Source organism: Lichenostomus cassidix, chromosome 23, assembly GCF_008360975.1.
Source record: "Lichenostomus cassidix isolate B80296 chromosome 23, HeHo_3.0, whole genome shotgun sequence".
Lineage (NCBI taxonomy): Eukaryota > Metazoa > Chordata > Aves > Passeriformes > Meliphagidae > Lichenostomus > Lichenostomus cassidix.
The window spans coordinates 596,834-617,965 of record NC_139503.1 but is presented as its reverse complement, the minus strand read 5'-3'; the positions used below and the strand labels follow the sequence as shown (position 1 = coordinate 617,965).

Genomic DNA, 21,132 nt, shown 5'->3' with positions numbered 1-21,132 from the left:
TTCCCAGCCCTTGTGCACCAGGGCACTGAGAAGTGCAATGGTTTCGTTTTTAAACTCAGATTCGCTGAGTTCCTGCCTGCTGTGAGGAAACAGTGTCTGGGCAGGTGGTGTTGCACAAGCAGACAGAGGTGAGGACAGAGCTGTGGCTTCCTCGTGCTGGTGAGCAGCTCCCCAGCAGTTCCCATGCTCTGCTGCCTTGCGTAATTCCCTGTGCAGTGCCGGGCTCTCCTCACCAGAGGGAATCTTCCCGCAGCACCACCTCTCCCACTCACCGGTTCTGCAGGTTTTTGGCATTTAGTCACAGTCCCCCCATCCTATTCTGGGATGAAAAATCACTTAATTTCCCCCTGGCTGGTGCAGGACCATGAGAGGTAACAAACATACTCTGTGTGGGCTGGTTTGCCCTGTTCTTGAGCTGCTTTGATTTCTACCCTAACCCTTTCACTTCACTAAAAAATTAATTTCTAAGACTATAGTGCTGATATTTAAACCCATCTGGTTTTGTCTGAATAGTGATGATATTTAAAGCCATGCCAGTATCTTCCTCTTCCGAAAGCTTCTGCTGGTGATCTTGTAGAACGGACATTTATCTGGTGGTAATTGACTCCCATATTAACTTCCAACTGGCAAACAGCTGCCAAAAAACTGTTTTCCATCTCTGTTGATCAATAGTCCCTTTCAACAAGTATCTGGTGTTGCAGAGTGTTAACAGCTGATAGCATTATGATTCTCACCCTATTTTAAGGACTGTAGCACATCTCAGAGTCCTTATATCTGATAGGAAACTTTTGAGTTAAATAATGTTACATCAAATGTTATTTGTTATCCATTTCCGACACACTGACCCTTTTTCCACCCTATCTTGTGCTGGGCCACTGCCACAGGACATTTATCTCCAACATTATGTCAGTAGCTGCTTAGGTTGAGGGAGAAATTGATTCTGTGCAGACTGTAAATAGAAAAATGAGATGGTAGGTCTGGCCAGGAATTTCTGACACCAGGTTGGGAGGAAGGGGTGAAAGCAGTCGTTGCCTGCCAAGCAAGTCTCAGTTTTGCTGTAACAGAAGTCAGCAGCAAATCCAAACCCCCTTCCAAGGTTGGAGCTCTTTAAACTCCCCACTGCCTCTGACCAAACCTTTCTTGGCATAAAATAACATCCTCTGAAGCTTTTATCTGCCCATTTGGTGACAAAAAACCTGATTAATCAAGTTTTTATTTTGTGAATTGCTGTTATTCAGTGGCTGGGGATGCATGGGACAGCAAAGCAGAGGAGAGCGAGAAGGGGACATTCTTGAATTCTTGCACATGAATTTGGGGACACATTTCTTTATAAAAGATATTTAGTCCTCAGCGGTAAAATGTCACCATCTGAGCAACACAACCCTGCCCTCTGCACAGTGACAGAGGAAAGGCACAGACACGGCATGACAAAGAGATGGCTTCAATCACATGGGTGCCCACAAAGTTAAGAGGAAGAAAGATAAAAGTAAGTTCTTGCTTTTGTGGCTAGAAATTATCTTTCCTGGGCAGTTCTGCAGTATGACAATGGAATGAGAGCAGCACCCAAGAATTAGGCAGGTGGATTTGTAGCCTGCTAATGGAAAACCCTTTGGGCTTAACTTGGAGTGTCTGGAGGGGCACTAAAAAATAATTTTGCAAGAGGATTTTTCTAATAGAGAATCAGGTGCATCCTCTCTCAGCAGCAGAGGTGTGAGTACTCCTGGTAAAGTCTCCCAGAAATGCACCAAGCCTCCTCAGAGAGCCAGAAAAGGCCCATCTGGGCAGTCCTGATATTTACTCATGAAGGAAAGAGTAATTTAATAGACAAGCAACAAAATACCAGCCTTGCGTTTCTGCCCCATTTTGTGTGTGCTATGAGATGTGCAATGCTGCAAAAATCCAAGAGCCTCCCTCAGTCCAGAGTCTGTTTGAGGTTGTTTGTAATGCTGATGAGGGACAGATAGATTTTCTTTTGCCAGGGAATCGAGTTTCTGACATCACTGAACCTGTTGTGCCTTTTGTTCACTTCCCAACAAGGAAGCCATTGAGCACTGTTTGGATGTATCTCCTACCTGGCCATGAAGCTAACTGAGTCATAACTGCTCTGCACTGCCTGAGGCACTTATAAAATACAGAAAACAATTGTTAGTAGAAGAGACCTTTTTCTCTGTCCCTAAATGATAAAGGCACCTCTTTCCCCACCGCTCCAAAAACTTGTGCTTGTGTTATGCCTTCTTATCTGATACAATCAGTAATTAGGCCAGAGTATTCCTGGCCAGGATTATTTCTCATATTTTAGAAGTTTCTTCCTTTGGTTATTTTTGGGATGTGGCTTTTCAAAGCTGGATGTGTGCAATGGTCTCTGTTTAGTAAGGGGACTGAGAACTAAAATGCTGCCAGTCAGATATTGGTCTGAAATCAGAAATGAAGTTTGGGCTCCCCCTAAGGAGAAGAGTTTTTTGTGGTCTTTGGGCTTCTCATCAGGATTGCTGAAATTTGCCTCCAATTCTAAAATGGTTTCTTTATTTTTTCCACGGAATGATGGCATCCCAAAGTCCGGAATGGGGTAATTAGGAGCAGGTATCTGTGTGTGCCTTCTGCAAAGCAGGACCAGACTTGTTCAGTTGCAGGATGTCAGCTCGAGACCGCAAACACTGGAATGGCATTTTCCTCTCCCTGGAGCTGGAATTCTCTTGAAATGTGCTTTTGTTTTCCCCTCCTCTGTCTGGAGAAAGTGGGACCTGTGTGCTCTGGAAGCAGCACTAAACCGAGGGTATCTCTTTGTATCCACTTAAAAGCACCATCATTTGTTTACAAGTTCTTAAACCTAAAAGAACCATAAACCCTGACTGTACTTAGTGCTGTGTTTACTCAGGTTTCTCCCTCCTGGGGGACAGTGCAAACAGCCCTGGCAGCCTTACTTCTGTTTACAGTTTCTGATAGTTTTCTCTTTCATGTTTTTATTCCCTCACATAGCCCTACACTGAAATAAGCTACAAACATAGATGTGTACTCATTAAAACCAAAATTTGACAGGTAACTTGCTCTAAATAACTTCCCACCTGGGTTGCAAACCTGTTCTAAAAATTAAATTAGAAAAGGTGAGGAATTGCTTGTATTTTACATCTGATCCAACCCAAACAATTCCGTAATTCTGAGTGTGGTTTGAGCCACTCTTGACCTCTTGATGTTTGAAGGCAGAGCTGGTCAGTGGAGCCTGCAGAGCTCTGCTGGGGTGTGTGTGCTGAGGACAGGGAGATCCCAAGTCCTCAGCGGCTCCTCATGGATCCAAAAGGCTGGATGGGCTGTGAAAATGCTCCTCTGAGGTCCCAGAAAATAGTCAAAGGTTAGGACAGAACCACATGGAATTGGGAAAGCCTTATCGGCCCCGCATAGTTCGAATACCAAAAACCCAAGTCACCTCCCACTCTCCCCTCAGATGCTGTGAAGAGATGTGTGGGTTTGAAACAGATGTTTTTCTCCTTTTTTTTTCGGGTGTCAAGGGCTGTGTCCTGCACAGGAGACAGACCAACACTCGTTTATTTGCATCCAGAAAAGAGAAGGTAACTGATACAGGAGACGGGCAGCGATTGTATCCATGACAACCGGCAGATATGGCCTCGCTGCTCCTTCCCCAGCGCCTTCCCAGGGCACATCTTGGCTCACACAGGTCCCTCTTCTTGAGGCACCACTCGGCTGCAGTTCAGTATTCCTGAGAGAAAGGTGCAAAATCCACAAATTAAGCACATTTCCTGGACCCAACAGCTTGATCAATTCTGCAGCAGAATTCCCTGGCTTGAGCTGTGTGTGCTTCACCGAGGGGCTCCCTGGGAGGGGCTTCGGGACATCCTGATGCAGGAACGGCATGGTTTTACAGAAATACTGCGTAGGAGCAGGATGGGCTTGGCAGGCTGAGAGTCTGCAGAGCCAGCAGGCAAAATGCAGTTTATTCTGCCAAAAAGAGGGTTTAGATACGCTGGACACCTTCAGAAATGCAGCTGAGCTGAGCAAGGGAATGTGGTGCTCACCTGTGCTGGAATGTCGGCAGAGGTTGAAGGTGTTTGCTCTGTGGATCAGCCTCAATCTGCACATTCCCTGTCCAGGGGAACAGGAGCTGCCTGGGCTGTGCTTCCCCAAGAGTTCTGCATCCCTGCTCTGCCTGCTGTGGTGCAGTTCCTGCATTCCAACCACTGCCTGGACCTGCCTAGGAAAATGCTGGCATTTGAGGCAGCTGCAATCGCACCCAGCGAGGAGGAACGGGAAGAAATCTGTCAGAAAAGCAAAAAGCTCTTAAAGGCACCCAGTTTTTCTCATTTCCAGGGCCCCTGCTTTATGTCTTCAACATGGTTTGTACCACGCTGGGGAAGAATGTTCCTGGGATCAAAATGAGGTGATCCATCATCTCTTCCTCCATAGTGGCAAAACAAAGATGAGGAAGCAAAGAAATGAGATGGTGACTGGAGAGCTTGGGATTGGAAGACAGGACATGGAATTCAAGTTCTGACATTGAAAACCTGACTCAGTTTCCCTGGTGTGTGAGGACAATGTCTGTAATTGATTGGTCAATATTAAGAGTACAAAGAGAGTTGCTGCAAGCTCTAATTAATTGACTCTCTTAGCAAATTAGACAAGTGTGTAAATTGTAGCAGATATTTGGGACTCAGCCTTGCAAGGTCTTGTGCCTGTGAGCTTTTTTTGCATTTCCTTGTGTGTGTAAAAGCAGCATCACACAAAGCAGGCAGGGAATGAGAAGTCCATGGATTAAAAAAAAAGAAAAGGATGTAGTGAGCACAGGAGCATTGTGTTACTGTGTGGTCATGGGGAGAATCACTTGGCCAGCTTTGGGAATAATGAGTCAAAATTAGATCTGGCAATGATACAGATCAGTCTCCATCCTCTTTGGAAGTGCTTTGGGGATGTCCTGGTTTCGGCTGGGATAGAGTTAATTTTCTTCTTAACTGGCTTAACGAATGTTGTCAGCCTCTCTGCAAAGGAAAAATGTTACACAGCCAGCCAGCTGCAGAGGCAAAAATATCTACAATTGTATTTGAGGAGGATTTGATGGTTTTAAAACCTAACTAAACCCACAGTATTTTGAATTTTCAGCGAATGCAGCACTGACAAAGGATCCAGCTGATCCAGAGTCTCTCTTTACCACGGCAGCAGCTCTTCCCAGCCTGCAACTGTCTCAGAAAAATGCCAGGCTATGTGTTTTAATCACTGTATTTAGCCATGACAGTCACCCAAACAGCAGATTTTGCTTTTTGTACCCTGCTTGCAAGATCAAGGGTGCTTTTTATAGCTATTCTTTGACTGGAAATAAACCCTGGGGGACGCCACTACCTCATTTCTCTTACCCTGATGTCCTGCCCTGAACTTTGCAGCAATCTCCTGTGGCACATTTCACCTTCTAGTAATCCAACTAGAATTCAGCATTATCTGGTGCAGGAATTGAGGGTTCTCAGGCTGAGAATACCTCCCATCAATAGAGAGATGGCTTCTCTTGGAGTCCTGGAGCTGGAGATGGAGAGGCCAGAGTGTTTCCCCTCAGCATCACTGCTGAGTTGCTGTGGTGTCAGCACGGCCTTTTTTGGGGTGTTATTATACTTTTGAGATACTGTAGAGGTACCTCAGCAAAATCATCTCCTTTAACAAAAGATCCCACCTCAGCTACTACAGGCTTCTGTTCAGCACCTGATCCTGTCTCACTTCCATGTATAGCCCTCTGGAAGTACCACCAAGGAGTGCCTTCTTCTCATTCTAAAAAGGGAACTGGAAGCACTGTCCTGCACTGACCTCCCTCTGCATTCTCACAGAGCAGAAGGAAAGGGAGATGGGTCTGGAAAACCAGTGGAGAAGGTAATTGTGATGTGGTATTGACATCACTGTGTTATTGATGCTGTGTAAAGCAGGTTGCCGCAGCTGGAGGCTGCAGCTTGGCACACCGTGCTCCAGGCAATGAGGGGATGTTCTGGATGGCTTTGGAGCTGAATGAATAATTCTCCACAAGATCTGCTCCAACTTGCTCCAACAGCAAGTGCCATGGGTTTAATTGGCTCTAACAGGACCACGCTCAGTACCAGCCAGGTGGATTTGTGTTATTTAATGCCTTCATCTGGGGCTCCAACACTCACAGCACAGATGGGGCTCTGGGCACAGGGCTGAGACAGCAATTCCCAGCTCAAAGAGTCACCCTGGGATTTTCCACACTCAGTTCCCCCATGTGCAGAAAAGATGACAGCTCTATCCTAAATCACAAGCAGGTCCTGGTGATGACTCACAGAGCAGCTTCACGTGCTGTGGAGCTTAATTGGAATTTTTCAAAGTGCTGAGCTCTGTCCCAGTTTGGCTTTTTCGGGGTTTGCTGCCCACTCGGAACAGGTAAAGAGCCAGGGACTGTGAGCTGGGACACCTGCCCTCACAATGCTCAATCCCAGCTCCCTAGGCTGCCACTCAGGCTCGTTAAATATTTCCAGCCACACCTTGATGAAGTCAACCCTTAGCCATGCATCTTTTAAAAAGATTTAGTTTCTTTTTTTTTTTTTTAAACAAGTAGTTTTATGATGAAACACAAAAATGTGGTGCACTGGGGTTTGGAAAAATGTGAGCAGAAGGAAACTTTTCCCTTTTTGAGAACCTTACAGGTGAGAATAGCCAGGAATTCTGAACACCTGTTTTTAAGGTGGATGTGTTCTTTATCCCTGTTTTTAGGGAATTTCAGGGGCACTGCAGGAGATGATAAGCAGTGATTCATGGCACATCTCAAACCTGGAATCCAGATCTCCTGGAGCAGTTTCCTGAGTTCAGCAGTGACCTGAGCCATGTCACCAGCTTTGCCCTCACCACCTCTCCTGGTGCAGATTGTGCACACAGGGAAGCAGCTGGACACTCCCCAGAGGAAAAATCTTTCCGAGGCACAGAAGAGCAGGATCAGGGTCATGTATTTGTGAGTAAGTGTTCAGTTTTCATGTGTTCATGGTGCCGTAAGGATTGTGCAAAACCACAATGGTTTGGGTTGGAAGAGACCTTTAAAGACTTGTCCAGCCACTGGCAGGGATATCTTTCACTGGCTCAGGCAGGACCTTCTGGCTCTCCACAATTCCCTGACACGAGGGGGCAGCCAGGGGGTCCAGGCTTTGTTCCCAGGTAACAAGGGACAGGATGAGAGGAAGCAGCTTCAAGCTGCCTCAGGGGAGGTTTAGGTTGGATATTGGGAAATATTTCTTCACCAAAAGGGTGGTCAGGCATTGAAACACGCTGCCCTAGGTTGAGTCACCATCCCTCGAGGGATTGAAAAGCAGTGTGGATGTGGCACTTGGCGGCATGGGTTAGCGGTGGCCTTGGCAGTGCTGGGGGAGCAGCTGGACTCGATGCTCTCGGAGGGGCTTTTCCAACCCGAACGATTCCGCGATTCCACGATCCCATCCCTTCCCGCAGCCGCCTCACGCCCGGCTGGCTTTGCCGGATGCTCCGGGCGGAGGATCCCCGCAGCCCCTCCCCGGTGCCTCCCGCCCGCCCCCTGCCCCGCCCCGGCCCGGCCCGGAGCCGGTGGGTGCCCAGCCCGGCGGCGCTCGGAGCCAGCCCGCCGCGGGCACCCGCCGGCAGCGATGCCGCTCGCCCAGCTGGCCGAGCCCTGGCCCGACATGGAGCTGGTGCATCTGGACACGGAGGTGAGCGGGCACGGCCGGGGGGGCTCCGGGGCGGGGGGCTCCGCCGAACAAAGGAGCGCCCGGTGGGACCCGCGGAGCGGCGGCTGCCGTGCCGCCAGCCCCGAGCCGCTTCCCGCGGCGGGGGAGCACAGCCGCCGGAGCCCAGCGCTGCCGGGGCAGCTCCGGGGCAGCTCCGGGGCTGCTCTGGGGCTCGGGGTGTGCGCCCGGGGCTGCGGTCGGGGCACCGGCGGCTGCCCGGCTCGCTGCTGCCCGTGCGGGCTGTGATTGTTTGGGGAGCGCAGGCAGCGCTGCCAAATCTCCCGAGTACAGAGGAATTCGGACCCAGCTGAAGGCCCAGGGAATAAATACCTCGGTTTTGGGGGTTTTCTCCCTCACCCTCCCAGCGCCGGCTGCTCGCACAGGCCTGCGCTGCCAACTCCGATCACGCTCCCGTGTCACTTTGCTGGACGGCTGCTCTTCCCTGCCGCTTGGCTATTTTCCTCTTCATTAAGACCCCCAAGCCAGATGTGCAGGATGGAGCTCATCCTCTCTCCACATCTGCATTTCCGAAGGAAGGGACAGCTTGCAGCAGTTGTCACCCACCGCAGAGCAGCCGGCTGAGGCTCTGTGCTCTGTTTAAACATCTCACCCAAATCGGAGCTAGCAGCTCTCCTGTAGAAACCAGAGGGAAGGTGGGCATTTTGTCCCAGGTGCTTCACCAAAGATCTTGGTGCTTCCCTGTCTTCTGTCTGGATTCCATGCTGTCACACTCCTTTATCATACCTGGGGATGTCTCAGTGGTTAATTGGTCAGATTTGCTGGTTCCTATTTAAAATTACCCCTTCAGAGGTCTTTGCTTTGAGCAGAGGCAGCGTTTCACCCCCATTGCAGGGACAGCAGGGAGGCATGCTGGCCATTCAAGGTGAGGTTTCCTAATTTTCATCAGCCAGGTATGGCACAGCTTCTTCTGGAGCTCCCTGTGCAGGTGGGGAGGGTCTGCCTGGGCCAAACACCTGGCATGAAGGTGCGGTGGGCAAAGAGTATCTGCTCTAGAGCATTGCTGGAGCCATGAGGATGAGTTTGTGCTCCAAGGTGGGAGAGATGGGAAGTCCTGCGGCAATTCCCAAATCACCTCATGTGCCCAGAGCCAGGGTGTAGGTTATTGCTGGGGACACGGCTTTTTTTTTTGTGCTTTCTCCCTTCCTAAGAAGGGAGATGCCTGAAAAGCCAGAAAACGCTACTGGACTCATAAAGGCAGGAAACTAATGCCAGTGCCCAGGGCGGTGGATGCCGTGGGCGAGACTTCATTTAGCGCCTAATCCCGGGTGTCCCAGGTGCCGAGGGCGCTGTGTCAGCGCCACGGGATCGCTTCCGAGCGGAAATGGCCGGGGGGTCCGCGGGGTTTGTCAGCCCGAGTCAGCTGCGGGCTCAGGGCAGCGGCAGGGACTGTTTTCCTCATTGCATTAGTGACGGGTGTGTTAATTGTAAACTGAAGCTGGAGGGAGCCTGTGGCTCTTCCCTTCCCCCATCTCACCTTGGCCACAGTTCCGGGTCAGGGTCAGGCACCACGTGCAGGTGGGATTTTAGCAGATCAGTTTTTTTGTATCTCAGGATTTCAAGTGGGACTTAGCAATTTACTTCCATTTGGTTTAAGATGATAAGTACACACACTTGATTCCAGCGAGGCAAATTATACAGGTGTTCTTCACCTCTACACCTGGGTCAGATGTTAGAGAGTTCCCCGAGGTCTGGCAGCAGAGCTGAAACGGGGCTTGGGAGGAGTTTTGCACTCCGAGGCTAAAATCGCCAAGGGCAGAGGCCCAAGGGGGAAGTTTTCACCACTCCTGGGAGAGGTGGCACCACTGAGAAAGCGAGGAGACTTTTCTGGAGCACCAGTTACGTAAATTGCCCTGGGATTGCTGCCATCCAGGTTAGAAACTGGCTTCCTCCGACCTTTGCATTCTGAGTCATGGAGCAGAGGTGCTGTCACCACACTGGTGGAGGCATCAGTCCTATTGTTGAGGGATTTGGGGTTTTTCCACTGTGTTCCAGGAGAATTGGCCGTCTGGTGCCCCTTGTCATGGCCCACTGGAGCTCAGCTGTGCCAGGGAAATGTGTGGGAGTGGGTGGCAGAGGGAGTTTGAACTGATCCCTGGCAGGAGCCAAGTCCCTCTGTCCTGGAGGCTGAGCTTTGTAATAATTTTTCCTTTTTTTTGTTTTTTTCTCGCCATTTTCTCTCTTCTGCTTATATTATTCCAAATATTGCTTATGGAGTAGAAAAACCTGGCTGGGGCAGAGTACAAACGCTGGAGAATGGAGTTGAGTGTCACACAGATCCTTCCCTGTGCAGGTGGTGATGCCCTGGCACAGGGTGCCCGGAGAAGCTGTGGCTGCCCCTGGATACCTGGAAGTGTCCAAGGCCGGGTTGGACATTGGGGCTTGGAGCAACCTGGGATAGTGGGATATGTTCCTGCCCATGGCAGGGGTGGAATGAGATGGGCTTCAAGGTCCTTTCCATCCCAAACCATCCTGTGATTCTGTGATTCCATGACTTCATCCCCATAGCGATGGATCTGTCATCAGGGCTCCGCTTTGCTTTAAATTCTTGTTTCATTACACAAAGCTACAACAACGCAACTGACGTGGGATTACGCCAAACTCCACCACTTCAAGCTAATTATTTTTGCCTGTCTCTATGTATCACCCTTTCGAGCAGGAGCTACTCGTGAATAACTCTTTTCTCAAGCATTGTAGCTGAACAATGCAAAAACTGTGATCGAGAGACAAGGGAGACAGCTGAGTGGCTGTCATCTCTGACATGCCTTGTGCAGAGACTCCTCTGTTTGGGCTACGAGAGTTCTTTTGGAGATCCCTATTTTTGTCGAATTATTTCCTTTCTATGAGCTGTAATAGGCAAGATCCACAAATTCCACTTAATGATAATAATTTAAAAATGCCTTGTTCTTGTGTCAGACTAGCAGGAGCTCTGGGGTGAAGGGTTTCTTCCCCCGCTCCCTCCTGCTTGAGTGTTTCATGGCTCATCAGAGTTGGTGAAAGAGCATCTCTGGTTACCTGATACCTGTGGGGTGTTTTGGGGCATTTCAAAAGTGACTGCTCAAAACTTAAGGATCCAGAAATAGCAGCAGGCTGCTTTTGCAGGCAGAGCTGTCGATAACCCGAGATGACTTGAGCTGGTGGTGTAACCACAGAGCAGGACCAGGCACTGTCCCCACGGTCCTGCCAGGATGTGCCTCGTCCTGGTTTCACATCAGAGCACACTGGCCTGGTCTGTAAATTGCTCCCTGTGCCGCGGATTATGTGGAATTAAAAGGATTTAAAGCGCAAGATGTCCTAAGATAAATATCTCCCAAGTTCAGCCAGGCTGGCAATTGCGTAACTCAATACGCTTGTTTTCCAGGATACTTTTCTGTGTGCTATTAAGGAAACTCACTCAGCGTGTGCTCAGCAGGGCTTTTGTGTCACCTCTGGGGCAGTTGGAATGGTCGCTTGCCCAGAGGTGCCCTGGCTGCTGCTCCACGTGCCCATCAGATTAGCTCTGTAATCCCTGTTTCCGCTCACCCCGAGCAGGGCAGCTGCAAAGCTGCAAGGACAGGCTCTGAGCCCCCGGTGAGGCTCATGTGGCTGCCGTCTCAATAGCCCAAGCCCTGCTCTGATACAGCCTGGGTGAGCTCCTCACTGCCCTGGGCACCCCAGGGAGGAGCTGTTCCTCCCTCCTGTTGCTGCCCACGGGAGATTTTGGGAGTTCTCTCAGTAGGACATTTGGGAGGCTCCTCTGCAGCCCCAGTGTGCTGTGAGGGGGCATCTGCACCTGCTCCCCACTCTGTGTGTGGTGTGCAGGGACAGGGCAGACACAAAGCATTTTAAATAGGCAAATGTCAAACCAAGAAACCCACAAACTATTTCAGCTCTGCTCACAACGTGCTGAAGGGTCATATTTTATCTTGGGAGGTGATGAGTCTGGAGTTGTGTGTTTCCATCTGGAACACCTACAAATGGCCCTCCAATTCCATATGAGGGAATAAGGACTGGTTTTGCTCTGGGGTAGAAGGAAAGCTCTTGGCTCTAAACACTGCAGTTCTCTGCTCACACATCTGATTTATGGCAGCCTGAGAAAGCGACTGTTTCATCAGGAGCTTCATCCCTCTAAGACCTGCATGCCCAGGAAACCTCCCTGGCATGGACACTGTTCTCTTTCTTTCCCCATCCCTTCCATCCCCAGGTAGGATGGGTTTTGATGGGTTTCTGTCAGCAGCAGGGTGTAGGACAAGTCTTCCTCGGAGTAGTGAACTGATGAAACTCAGCCCTCAAAATCTGGTGGCTCTGGAGGTGTCACCTGGTGTCTCCCAGCTCACCATTGAAGCTTAGGGTTTGGACTTCCTCTGCCTCTCCTGGCATGTGCCTCGTGGATCAGTTGTCCAGACCATGAGCCAGGCACTGCATCCCTCTGTCCAACATGGAAATTTTGCTTCTTAAGCTGTTTGAGACAAAGCCAGCCCTCCCCGAGCTGTGGTTTGGATTAGCAGCCAGTTAGGAGTTGTGGATGGGTGACAGCTGAGCCAGTAAACATCAGCCTGTTTCCAAGTCTGGTTATCTCGAGCAGTGTCTCCCCTGCGTTGTGGGGGCTGTTCATAAACACAAATTCTTACTTCACTGCTCAGCTATTCTTCGTGCTAATGGCACCGAGAGCTCCGTGTAAACACCAGAGCAGCATTCCTCTGGGAGAACTTGGCTTGCGTGGTGCTGCTGTGGCTTTTTTTCAGTCGTTGGCTGAAACTACTTTGGAGCTTAAAGTTAAGTTGGGATTAAGGTGAGTGGAGCTCAGAGTGGCTCCTTACAGATGTAAATATTGCAATATAGTGCAGTCCTGAGGAAGTCGTCAGCTTGATCATATCAATAGATCCTTGATTCTCCAGGGAAGGAGTTTGCTTTGTCAGTTCCTGAAAGGCTCCAGAACTCAGTCATTCCACGGAGAACCTGAGGCTCAAACCCAGCACTTCACTTGGGCCATAACATCTGAAAAGGAGTGAATAAACTGGCCTTGTTCTTTAGGAGGAGGAGAGGAATGCCATGATTTTTGGAGCCTGAGACAGCAGTGCAAAGAGATGTCAAAGCAAAGTCTTCTTGCCCTTGTTTTTCTCCACAGTCTGCAGAAAACCTCCTGTACGTGCTTATCCTGCTCTGAGTATCTGTGTCTCGATGAAATCCCACCCACTCTTGCTCCCTGGCTTGCCCAGGCGGTGCCGTGCTGAACCTGATCCCTGCTCGGTTCAGCGCCCGGGGTGACCGGCTGCTGCCGCTCCAGGTGGTTCAGGTCACCTGCTGTGACTTTGTACGGAGCTGGACCCGGAGCCAGGCGGGTGGGGCAGATTTCCTGCGGCGTATCAGCTGCGATAGGGTAATAAATAACCGATAAACGCTGCGATTCAAGGCGATGTCACGGCACAATGGCTGTTAACTGCGTTCTGGCGCTGCTCTTCCGGCTTCGCTCCCTGCCTGCTGCTGCCAGCAATCCCAGAGCAGCCACAATGTGGGTGCAGGAGGCGTGGGATGGAGCAATGGTGCCCAGGGAGGAATCTGCACCCAGCACCCCAGGGATCCACACTGGTGCTGTTTGCCCCACAAGCAATATTTGGTGTATAAGGAGCCCTGATTTTCTTTGGGGGAAGTGTGGAGAGACTCCCTGGCAAGAGACTTTTTTTTTAAACTAGTTAAAAGAGTCTGGTGTGTGAGGAAATGTTCAACCAGCTTGTACCATGTCCAAAGTGCCACCCTGCCCCGTTTGTCCCACGAGAAGGACTCTCAAAGCCACCATGGAGGACGTGAGGAGCAGTCCGTGCATGGCATGTGCTAACAGCAGCTTCTCTTCCTTTGCAGAATGGACAGGCAGCTCCAGAAGAAGGTGGGAATCCTCCATCCAAGGTAAAAATGCCCCTGGGTTACGTCTGCAAGTCGTCCCTCCGAGCGTGGGGGGTGTGAGCTGACTCGGGAACGGGATGGGGTTGGTTATTTTTAAACCCTGTAAAGCTGCTGCTCTGTAAATCTGGAGGAAGTGCATGTGGGAGTGCAAGGTACTGGAGATGGGCAAGAGGAAAGATAAACCCCTGTCTTCCTGTCCCTTTGGTCATCCAAACATGCCTGGAAGGTTTTCCAAATGCCACTTTGGTCCTGGACACAGGAACTGGAATGGAGGCTATAGCCGAGGGCGAGAAGTGAGAACCCCTGGGGTTTCAGTGCTGTGTTTATGCCTTTCTCTGTGGTGTGATCTTGCCACATGGGATGAGAAGTACAAGAGTATTTGATGGTTTTGGCACAGCTGCCCTTGCTGAGCGTCTGGTATCTGTTTATTCTCTTGCCTTGGTGGGGCTGGGAGAAGCTCCTCTGGTGCCAAGTTGCCCTCTGCATCCCTGTTAGCATCAGCTGGGAATGACAGCCAGAACTGAGCTGCTGTCTTCCATGTTCTGGGCAGGATTCTTAACCTGCTAGTCCTTCTTGAGGCACCTAAAGCTCATCCTGCTCCACACATGAGCAGCATGGTGTTGAAGGAGTAGATTTTCTGCTGTGAGGCCTCCCCAGGTACAGGACAAGCACAATGCTGTCACTGTGGGTATTTCCTGATTGTGCCCATTCCTCTGTCCTGAGCACACTGCAGAGCAGAAGAGCCATGTCAGTACCGTGAAATCATAATCCCTTCAGGATTTCCTTTTCTGATCCATCCATGCTCTGACCGTGGAGAATGACACAACACGTTGGATTTGCCCTGGGCGACCTTCCCGAGCGGGTTGTCAGGAGCTTGTCGTGCTCTGTACCCTCAGCAAGGGCCCTGTGGCAGCATCTCTCTGAATCATCTGCCGTGCTCAAGGCTCTGGGGGCTTCTTGGGTTGTTTTTCCAGCTGGTTACATCTTATTTTTAGTAAAAGACATTTAAACCTAAAACCCAGTTGTCTGCGTTTCAGCCAGTTTTTTTCCCCTGGAACTTTTGTGGATTTCTAGCAGTGCCAGTGCATCTCTCCTACCTCTTCTGCCTCTCTGCTTCACTCTGGGGCTGGCCTGGCACTTCTCCAGTGGCCTGCAAAGAAATCTGGCGTGGGTCAGATGAATTCAGGTCAATGAAACTTGCACTTCCCTCCCCTGAGAGCAGTGGGTTTACGGCTCTTCACTATGCCTGCATCTCTGGCATGGGGAAAAAAGGAATCTGTGTCTTCTGCTTGGATTCCAGCTGGCTTTCTAAGGCTTAAGACTTTGCCTCTTTCATCTTCAAACACTTGGCTAAACTGCCCTTCCCTAAATGCTGCTGAAGGATGTTGCTTTAAGAATCATTTAGAATTTTTTTCTTTGAAGGACATCACTGAGAGACAAACCCTGGCTGATTCCATCTGTAGGTGCTGTCCCACAGAAAGATCATGAGATAGAGACCAAAAAGCACTTGAGGTTCTCTTCGCTGCTCTGTGTCTGTGGCACATGGATGTGCAGTCCAAGCTGGAGCAGAGCAGTGGGCAAGTTCTCCAACGTGCCACAGCAGGGAAGCCACAGGAGCCCTGTGCTGCTGCAGGTGTCCTGCTTTCCACGTCTCTGAGGCCTCGTGGCCAAAATGCCTGTGAGCACTGTCTGACAATCCCATTTTGGGTAACTTTTGAACACCCAAAGCTCTGCTACGCACTCCTGAAATAACCTCGGTCGAGTTTTCCAAGTTTGTACAAGGTATGTTTGCTACCAGCACAAATGAAATCTCTCCTGTAAACACATACCTTCAACTTGAGGGCAAGCTCTGCCCTGAGATGCCACAGATAGGGGAACAGGCAGCACCCAGAATATCTGTGTTTTTCAGTTCTTTTTGTGGTTAGACGTCAGCAGCAGCTCCTGGCTCTGGCTCTACCTCCAGCAGAAGTGAGTGGCCGTCGCCATCTGAGGTGACTATTCCCACGTTGAGGGTTGCTCAGGCTCCCTCCCACACCCTTCTGTGCTGTGTGTGGAGAGCTGCAAGGGGAAGAGGCACCTTTATTCCAGGTTCATACTATACTTTTGCAGCTCATTCTGTGATCTCTGCTAAAAATAACGTGAAGCGGCGACAGCGGCGATTACTCAACGCCCACGCGGCAGCACTGTCCCTCCCCGGCCCTGTCAGCAGGATGCTGCCAGAAGTACAGTCCTTCTGTGTCTGGGCCATAACTAAAGACTTTCTGCAAAGGAGGGAATCCAAGAGTTCCTCAAAAGAGTTGGGACGTTCATAGCCAGTGCCATGAGATTGATGGAGTGTGGTGCCTCCGTCCTCATCTCACCTGAAACACGAGGAAATGGTCACTGCAGGGGTAGCAAGGGGATGTTTTGGGCCAGGCTGGCCCTGTTTTGGTACTTTCTGGCTGCTTTTGTAGCTCCAGCTCAGCTTCCGACCAAGGACAGCTGGTGCATTTCACAACCTCCTGTATTTTCCACTTTCAAGAACAGTTATGGTGCACAAGTCCCTGCAGGCCCCGTTCCTCAGTGTGTTTACCTTGGGAATGTCTGCAAGATCCTTGTGCTGGTTAGGGCTGGGGAAGAGTTAATTTTCACAGCGGATGGTAGGAGGCTGTGTTTTGAATTTGCACTGAAGACAGGGTTAATCATAGCCACATCCCCAAAACCAGGCTGCTGATCCAATGCTGCAGGACCAGGAGCCTTTGGCAAAGTTGGGTACAAAGGATGGATTTTTTTCTCATTCTCTTTGGTGGTGGTGGTTGAAAGCTGCTCTGGGTACAGAACCTCGTTCTCTCCTGTGTTCTCCAAATTTTAATTACCAGGTCGGGTGAAATTGGTCCTTGTTCAGCTGGGAAACAGCAACTGAATTCAGTGGATAAATGGAACCTCTCATAATTGGGGTTTTTCAGCCTGCTCTGCAGCCAGCTTGGCTGAAGAGTAAACCTGTGCTCCCTGAAGGTGCCAAGAGGAATTATACATGGAAGTACAACACCCAATTAGTGAAGTCACTTCATCATGAAAAGCAGAGGAGTGGAATTGCAGTGCTGAGTGTGCCCACACTCTCTCTGGGGAATGCTGGTGCAGGCTGGGGGTGCTGATCAGCTTGTTCTTGGGTGATAATCACAGAGCACAGGGAAAACTGGGGAAGGCAATAACTGAGCTCTGCACCATAAAAGGGACCTTTGAGACTGGAGCAAGGGCTGTGCTCTGCCACAGACACCAGGCAGGAGGTGCCCTGGCTGTGGCGATGCAGGAGAAGGAGAAATGAGGCTTTTTCCCAGATCTGTGTAGCTACTATTGGTTTGTCCTGACCAGGTAAAGCTTGCAGAAAGGTCCTTCCCTCCAGTGTCTTGCAAGGGCCTGAAGGAATCCTGGGCACGGACACCTCTGGCCAGTGGAATAGCTGCACCAGCAGCATGAGCACCAGTGTGTGCTGTTCTGAGTGAAACACCTACTGTAACCCTCTGTGGACAAACAGGAACAGCTGCAGTCACAGCTCTGAGTTGGAATTCTTTGGGATGAGTTGGAGGAAGAGGTTTGTGGCCATCTACCTGTGATCATCTCTCCATGCCATTCCCCTCATGGTTCAAGAGCAGTCAGTGCTGTTGGAAATAAGGGAAATTCTTGGCTGTGTTACACAATCCCTGCATCTGCCGGGGCACTCGAGCTCCCACCTGCAAACTGGATGCATCTGCAGGCTGGAGAGGAATCCTGCTCTGACCTCTAGTCATGAACTGGGAATTCTTCATCTCCAGTGGGATGTAAGAGGGAGGCTTTGTGCTGTTCCATCAGTGCTCACTCTGTTCTCTGTGAACATCTCTCTTCTTCCCCCAGAATCTGTGCTGCACATCCTCCTGCAGGCAGGACATCCACTGACCTTGTCCTGCCTTCTCTGCAGTGGGTGGTCAGGAAAAACTGGAAGCACCTTTCAGAGTGAGGGAGGAAGGAAGGAGGCATCCAAGATCTGCTGGCACCGAAGGGCAAGTCGTGGAATCCTGGAGTCACAGAATGGTTTGGGTTGGAAGGACCTTAAAGCCCATCTTGTTCCACCCCCTGCCATGGGCAGGGACACCTTCCATTACCCCAGGTTCCTCCAAGCCCAGCCAACCTGGCCTGTGTGTCCAGTGAGGGTCCAGCACTGCCCATGAGCTCCAGGCTGTGACAGGACAGGACATCCCGTGGTGTGATCCTGGTCAGTGCTGGACACCACTAATCACAGCCTCTTAACGTGAAGGGTTTCAAAACAAACAAGTGAGTGCTCTGCTCTGTGCATGTTTGCACAGCTGCTGCTGGTTCCTCCAGGAACTAGAAAGCTGTGGAGCTGTGGGAAGAAGCAGGAGCCTCAGCAAATCCCTTCTCAGCCCACTGCCCCTCTCCTGCAGCTGCCAGCCAGCAGTGCTGTGGCCAGACTGGTCCCCCATGGCTGGGCAGGACATGGTGGAAGCAGAACAACTCCAGTGTGCTGTGGTGCTGCCGGGAAATTTGCCTTTCCCTGACACTGCAGGGACTGGGCTGCAGCTGTGGCCACTCTCTTAACATTTGGCTTTTCCAGCCTGTCACTGGTAAAGCTCTGAGTTCAAACTGGTGTTCTGTCTTGTCAGCTGAGGGAGTTGAGTGGGTTTGTTGCTCCAGCAGTGCCTGGCAGCTGCCTGGCCTGTTCCTGGCAGAGCCTTTGCTCTCTGTCCTTGGCAGGGCTGAGCTATGGCGAACAGCAGCTTCTGAGCTCTTAAAAAATACAAATAAATGCCTGTTTGAGCAGCAGAGTCTCTGATGAGCTGCAGACTCTAATGAATAATTGAAGAGGGGTCAGTTTACAGGACTTGCACACGAGGAATGCGGCAGTCTGCTCCAGCAGCCCTCCCACATGGTCCCCAACCCATCCAAACTGCTCCGGTTTCTTCTCTGCCATCTCCATCCCCCTTGTGAGTCTGTAGAAGTTGCCTCATGTTCTGTCTGCAGAAAGCCTATTTTATTGAAGGGAAAAAACCCTGAAAATCTGTTGCTGTTGTACTTGGAGGGGACCTCACCACAGCGAGGGGTGAGGACTGCCACTCTGAGAGGACCCCAAAGAACTCCTTCACATTTGATTTTTGAAGGGGTCACAGTGGGTTTGGGTCACTGGATCATCCACCCCAGCAACTGGGAGCTTGGAGTGCCCCTGGCTGGGTTTGCTGGGGGTCACTGACCCCCTGCCTGGCCAAGATGCTGACTGGGACTCTCCCTGCACACACAGGCAAATCTGCCTGAAGCTCCTGCAGCTTCACCAGTCTCAGCTTTATTTGGAAGTGAAGCCTGGTTTGGACATGAGCAGTAAATTCCTTCCATAGCTCCAGGTGAAGCTGCAAAAACTGTTTTCCCTCTGGTTGCACTGTGCTGCCTGCCGGGGCTGCCACAGGCTGGGGACCATCCAGGGAGGGTTGTCCCAGCTATCTAAGAATTCCTGCCTTGCCTGGAGCCCTCTTCCTTTGCCCTTAGGAAAAATCTTTGCTGCCTGGGGCAGCCTCTGAGCAGTGGGAGCAGAGGCATTGCAACAGCTCCTGCTGATCTCATTGCAGCTCTGAGGCAGGAAGGGTTTCCTAACTGCAGAGTGAAATCCAGGTCCTTCCCTTGCCAGTCCTGGAGTGCACAGCTGGGAAACGTCACCCCTTTGGAGATGGGAAAGGAGGGCGTTTATCCCTATTTGTACTTGAAACTTCAGTCTGGGCAGAGCTGCTCTGGGAGCACTGAGTGGCTGAGGACACTCTGTGCTCCCACAGCACTCCTGAGACGTGGCTGTATTGATCTCCTCACTGCCAGAGGTGGATTTTACTGGACAGCCTGGGCTGGCCTGGATACGGGTTGGGAATGTGCTGTGCCTGCTGTCAGAGGGGAGGTGATGGCTCTGCACCAGCACTGGGCTCATGGTCACCCATGGGGTCCAGGAGGAGACCCCTGGGGTCTCCACAGGGATGGAGTGAGGAGAAAAAACTCCTTAAAATAGCATCTGAGGGGAACAGGACAAAACATGGTGTTCTCAGTGTGGAGGGTGGCTGTAATCCCCGTGCTGTGGTGTTTGGGAAGGGATGGATGTGATCTCCACGTCATGGTCCTGTCCCTGGCACATGGAGCAGCTGAGCTGTGGAGGGGGTGGCTGCTGGCTGCAGCGTGGTTTTTGGAAACATTAAATGATAAAATAGAGCTTTGCTGCAGCAGATCCTCACCCTGTGCCCTCTCACCAGGGTGTTGGTAATGCACAGCTCGGGGTGTGTTTTGGACAGGGCGTTTTTTGCTTTTAACCCTGCTGCAGTTCACAGCCACCAGCAAAACGTGACAATCCCTTTTCTCCCAGTGCGTCCCACACATGTGTCCTTCCCAGAGTGGGGGACAGAGCCAGGCTTTCCCAGCCTGCACACACCAACCCCAGCAGGTACCAAGCAAAGGCTTTTCCAGGTCCTGGGACCACTTTTTGTGTGCCTTGCAAGGCGAGAGCCACGGGCAGCCTGTGTGCTGTGGGAGGAGTGTGGAATTCCAGCGTTCCTGCGATACAGAATAGTTTCCACATCCCACGATAACTCCAAGGGCAGCAAACAAGCCTTGGTTCTTGTTGTGAAACCAGTGTTGTATTTTACAATTCAGCTAGAAAGAGTTTTTGCCTTTTCCACTGAAAGTAGCAGAACTGCCCCATGCCCTGATGGAAGGTGGTGCTTTACTTTTACTGATGGTTCCTCAGAGTGAGATTCTGCATTTGGAACAGCCTGGGGTCTCCTGGTTTTACCACCATCAAAGCACGGGGTGATTGGAATTTGCTGAGAGCAGACTTTTCCTCCTTGCTGGGAAGTGTGTGTAGGAAGGGCAGGCTGTATCCTTTCCTCTTTCCAGCTGGAGGCTGATTTGCTCTGTACAAGCTGCAGAACTGAGTAATTCCTTATCTCGTGGCTGTTAAAGGTGTTTTTTTCTCCTGTGTCTCATTTCATTGGGTGCAAAGTCCTGCTGGCTCTCTGTGTTCCTCTCACAGCTCTGGGACTGCAGCAGCACTGGAGCCTTCTGGGAAGTCTCGGTGGGGTTTGGGAACATCTTTTGCCTGAGCTTGTATCTTTAGCCCAAACAGCTCATTGTCAGCTGATCCTGGCCAGTTGTGGCTCGTAGTGCCTGGAAAGGGTGGAGAAATTGTATTTATTTATTTATTTTTTTAAGAAACTTTCGGGATCTGCTGCCAGCATGGCCCTGGAGAGAGCTAGGAGCAGGAGGAGCCCGGGGAGGGTGAGGAGGTGCCTGTGCTGGAGCCTCTCTGCTCTCTTCATCCCAAAACTGACCTGAGCCCTCTGACTGAGCAGATATTTGGGGTTTCCTAGTGAAACGAGCTGGTTAAAAACTGAGCAGATCAAAAAGGGTGTTGTGAAGCACAAGAACAGGGGCTCAGCTGTGTGAGCCACCATCTGCCTCCTCCTTTCCTCAGCCTCAGCCTTTGCATGAGAAAACCCTTCATCCCTCAATAATTTCCAAGATCCCTCTGTTTTAGGGGTGTTGAGTC

General features: G+C 50.8%; 1 protein-coding gene across 3 annotated transcripts in view; it reads left to right on the top strand.

The window, feature by feature from the left end:
• The first annotated feature begins 7,519 nt into the window (after nucleotides 1–7,519).
• The window catches only part of RPS6KA1 (ribosomal protein S6 kinase A1), a 31,676-nt gene continuing 18,063 nt past the window's right edge, over nucleotides 7,520–21,132 (top strand). For all 3 annotated transcript variants that reach the window (XM_085081294.1, XM_085081293.1, XM_085081292.1), the window contains exons 1-2: nucleotides 7,520–7,670; nucleotides 13,545–13,589. In XM_085081294.1, coding sequence (XP_084937420.1) covers nucleotides 7,608–7,670; nucleotides 13,545–13,589 — 108 coding nt within the window. In that variant the 5' untranslated portion in view covers nucleotides 7,520–7,607. The remainder of the gene's footprint in view (nucleotides 7,671–13,544; nucleotides 13,590–21,132) is intronic.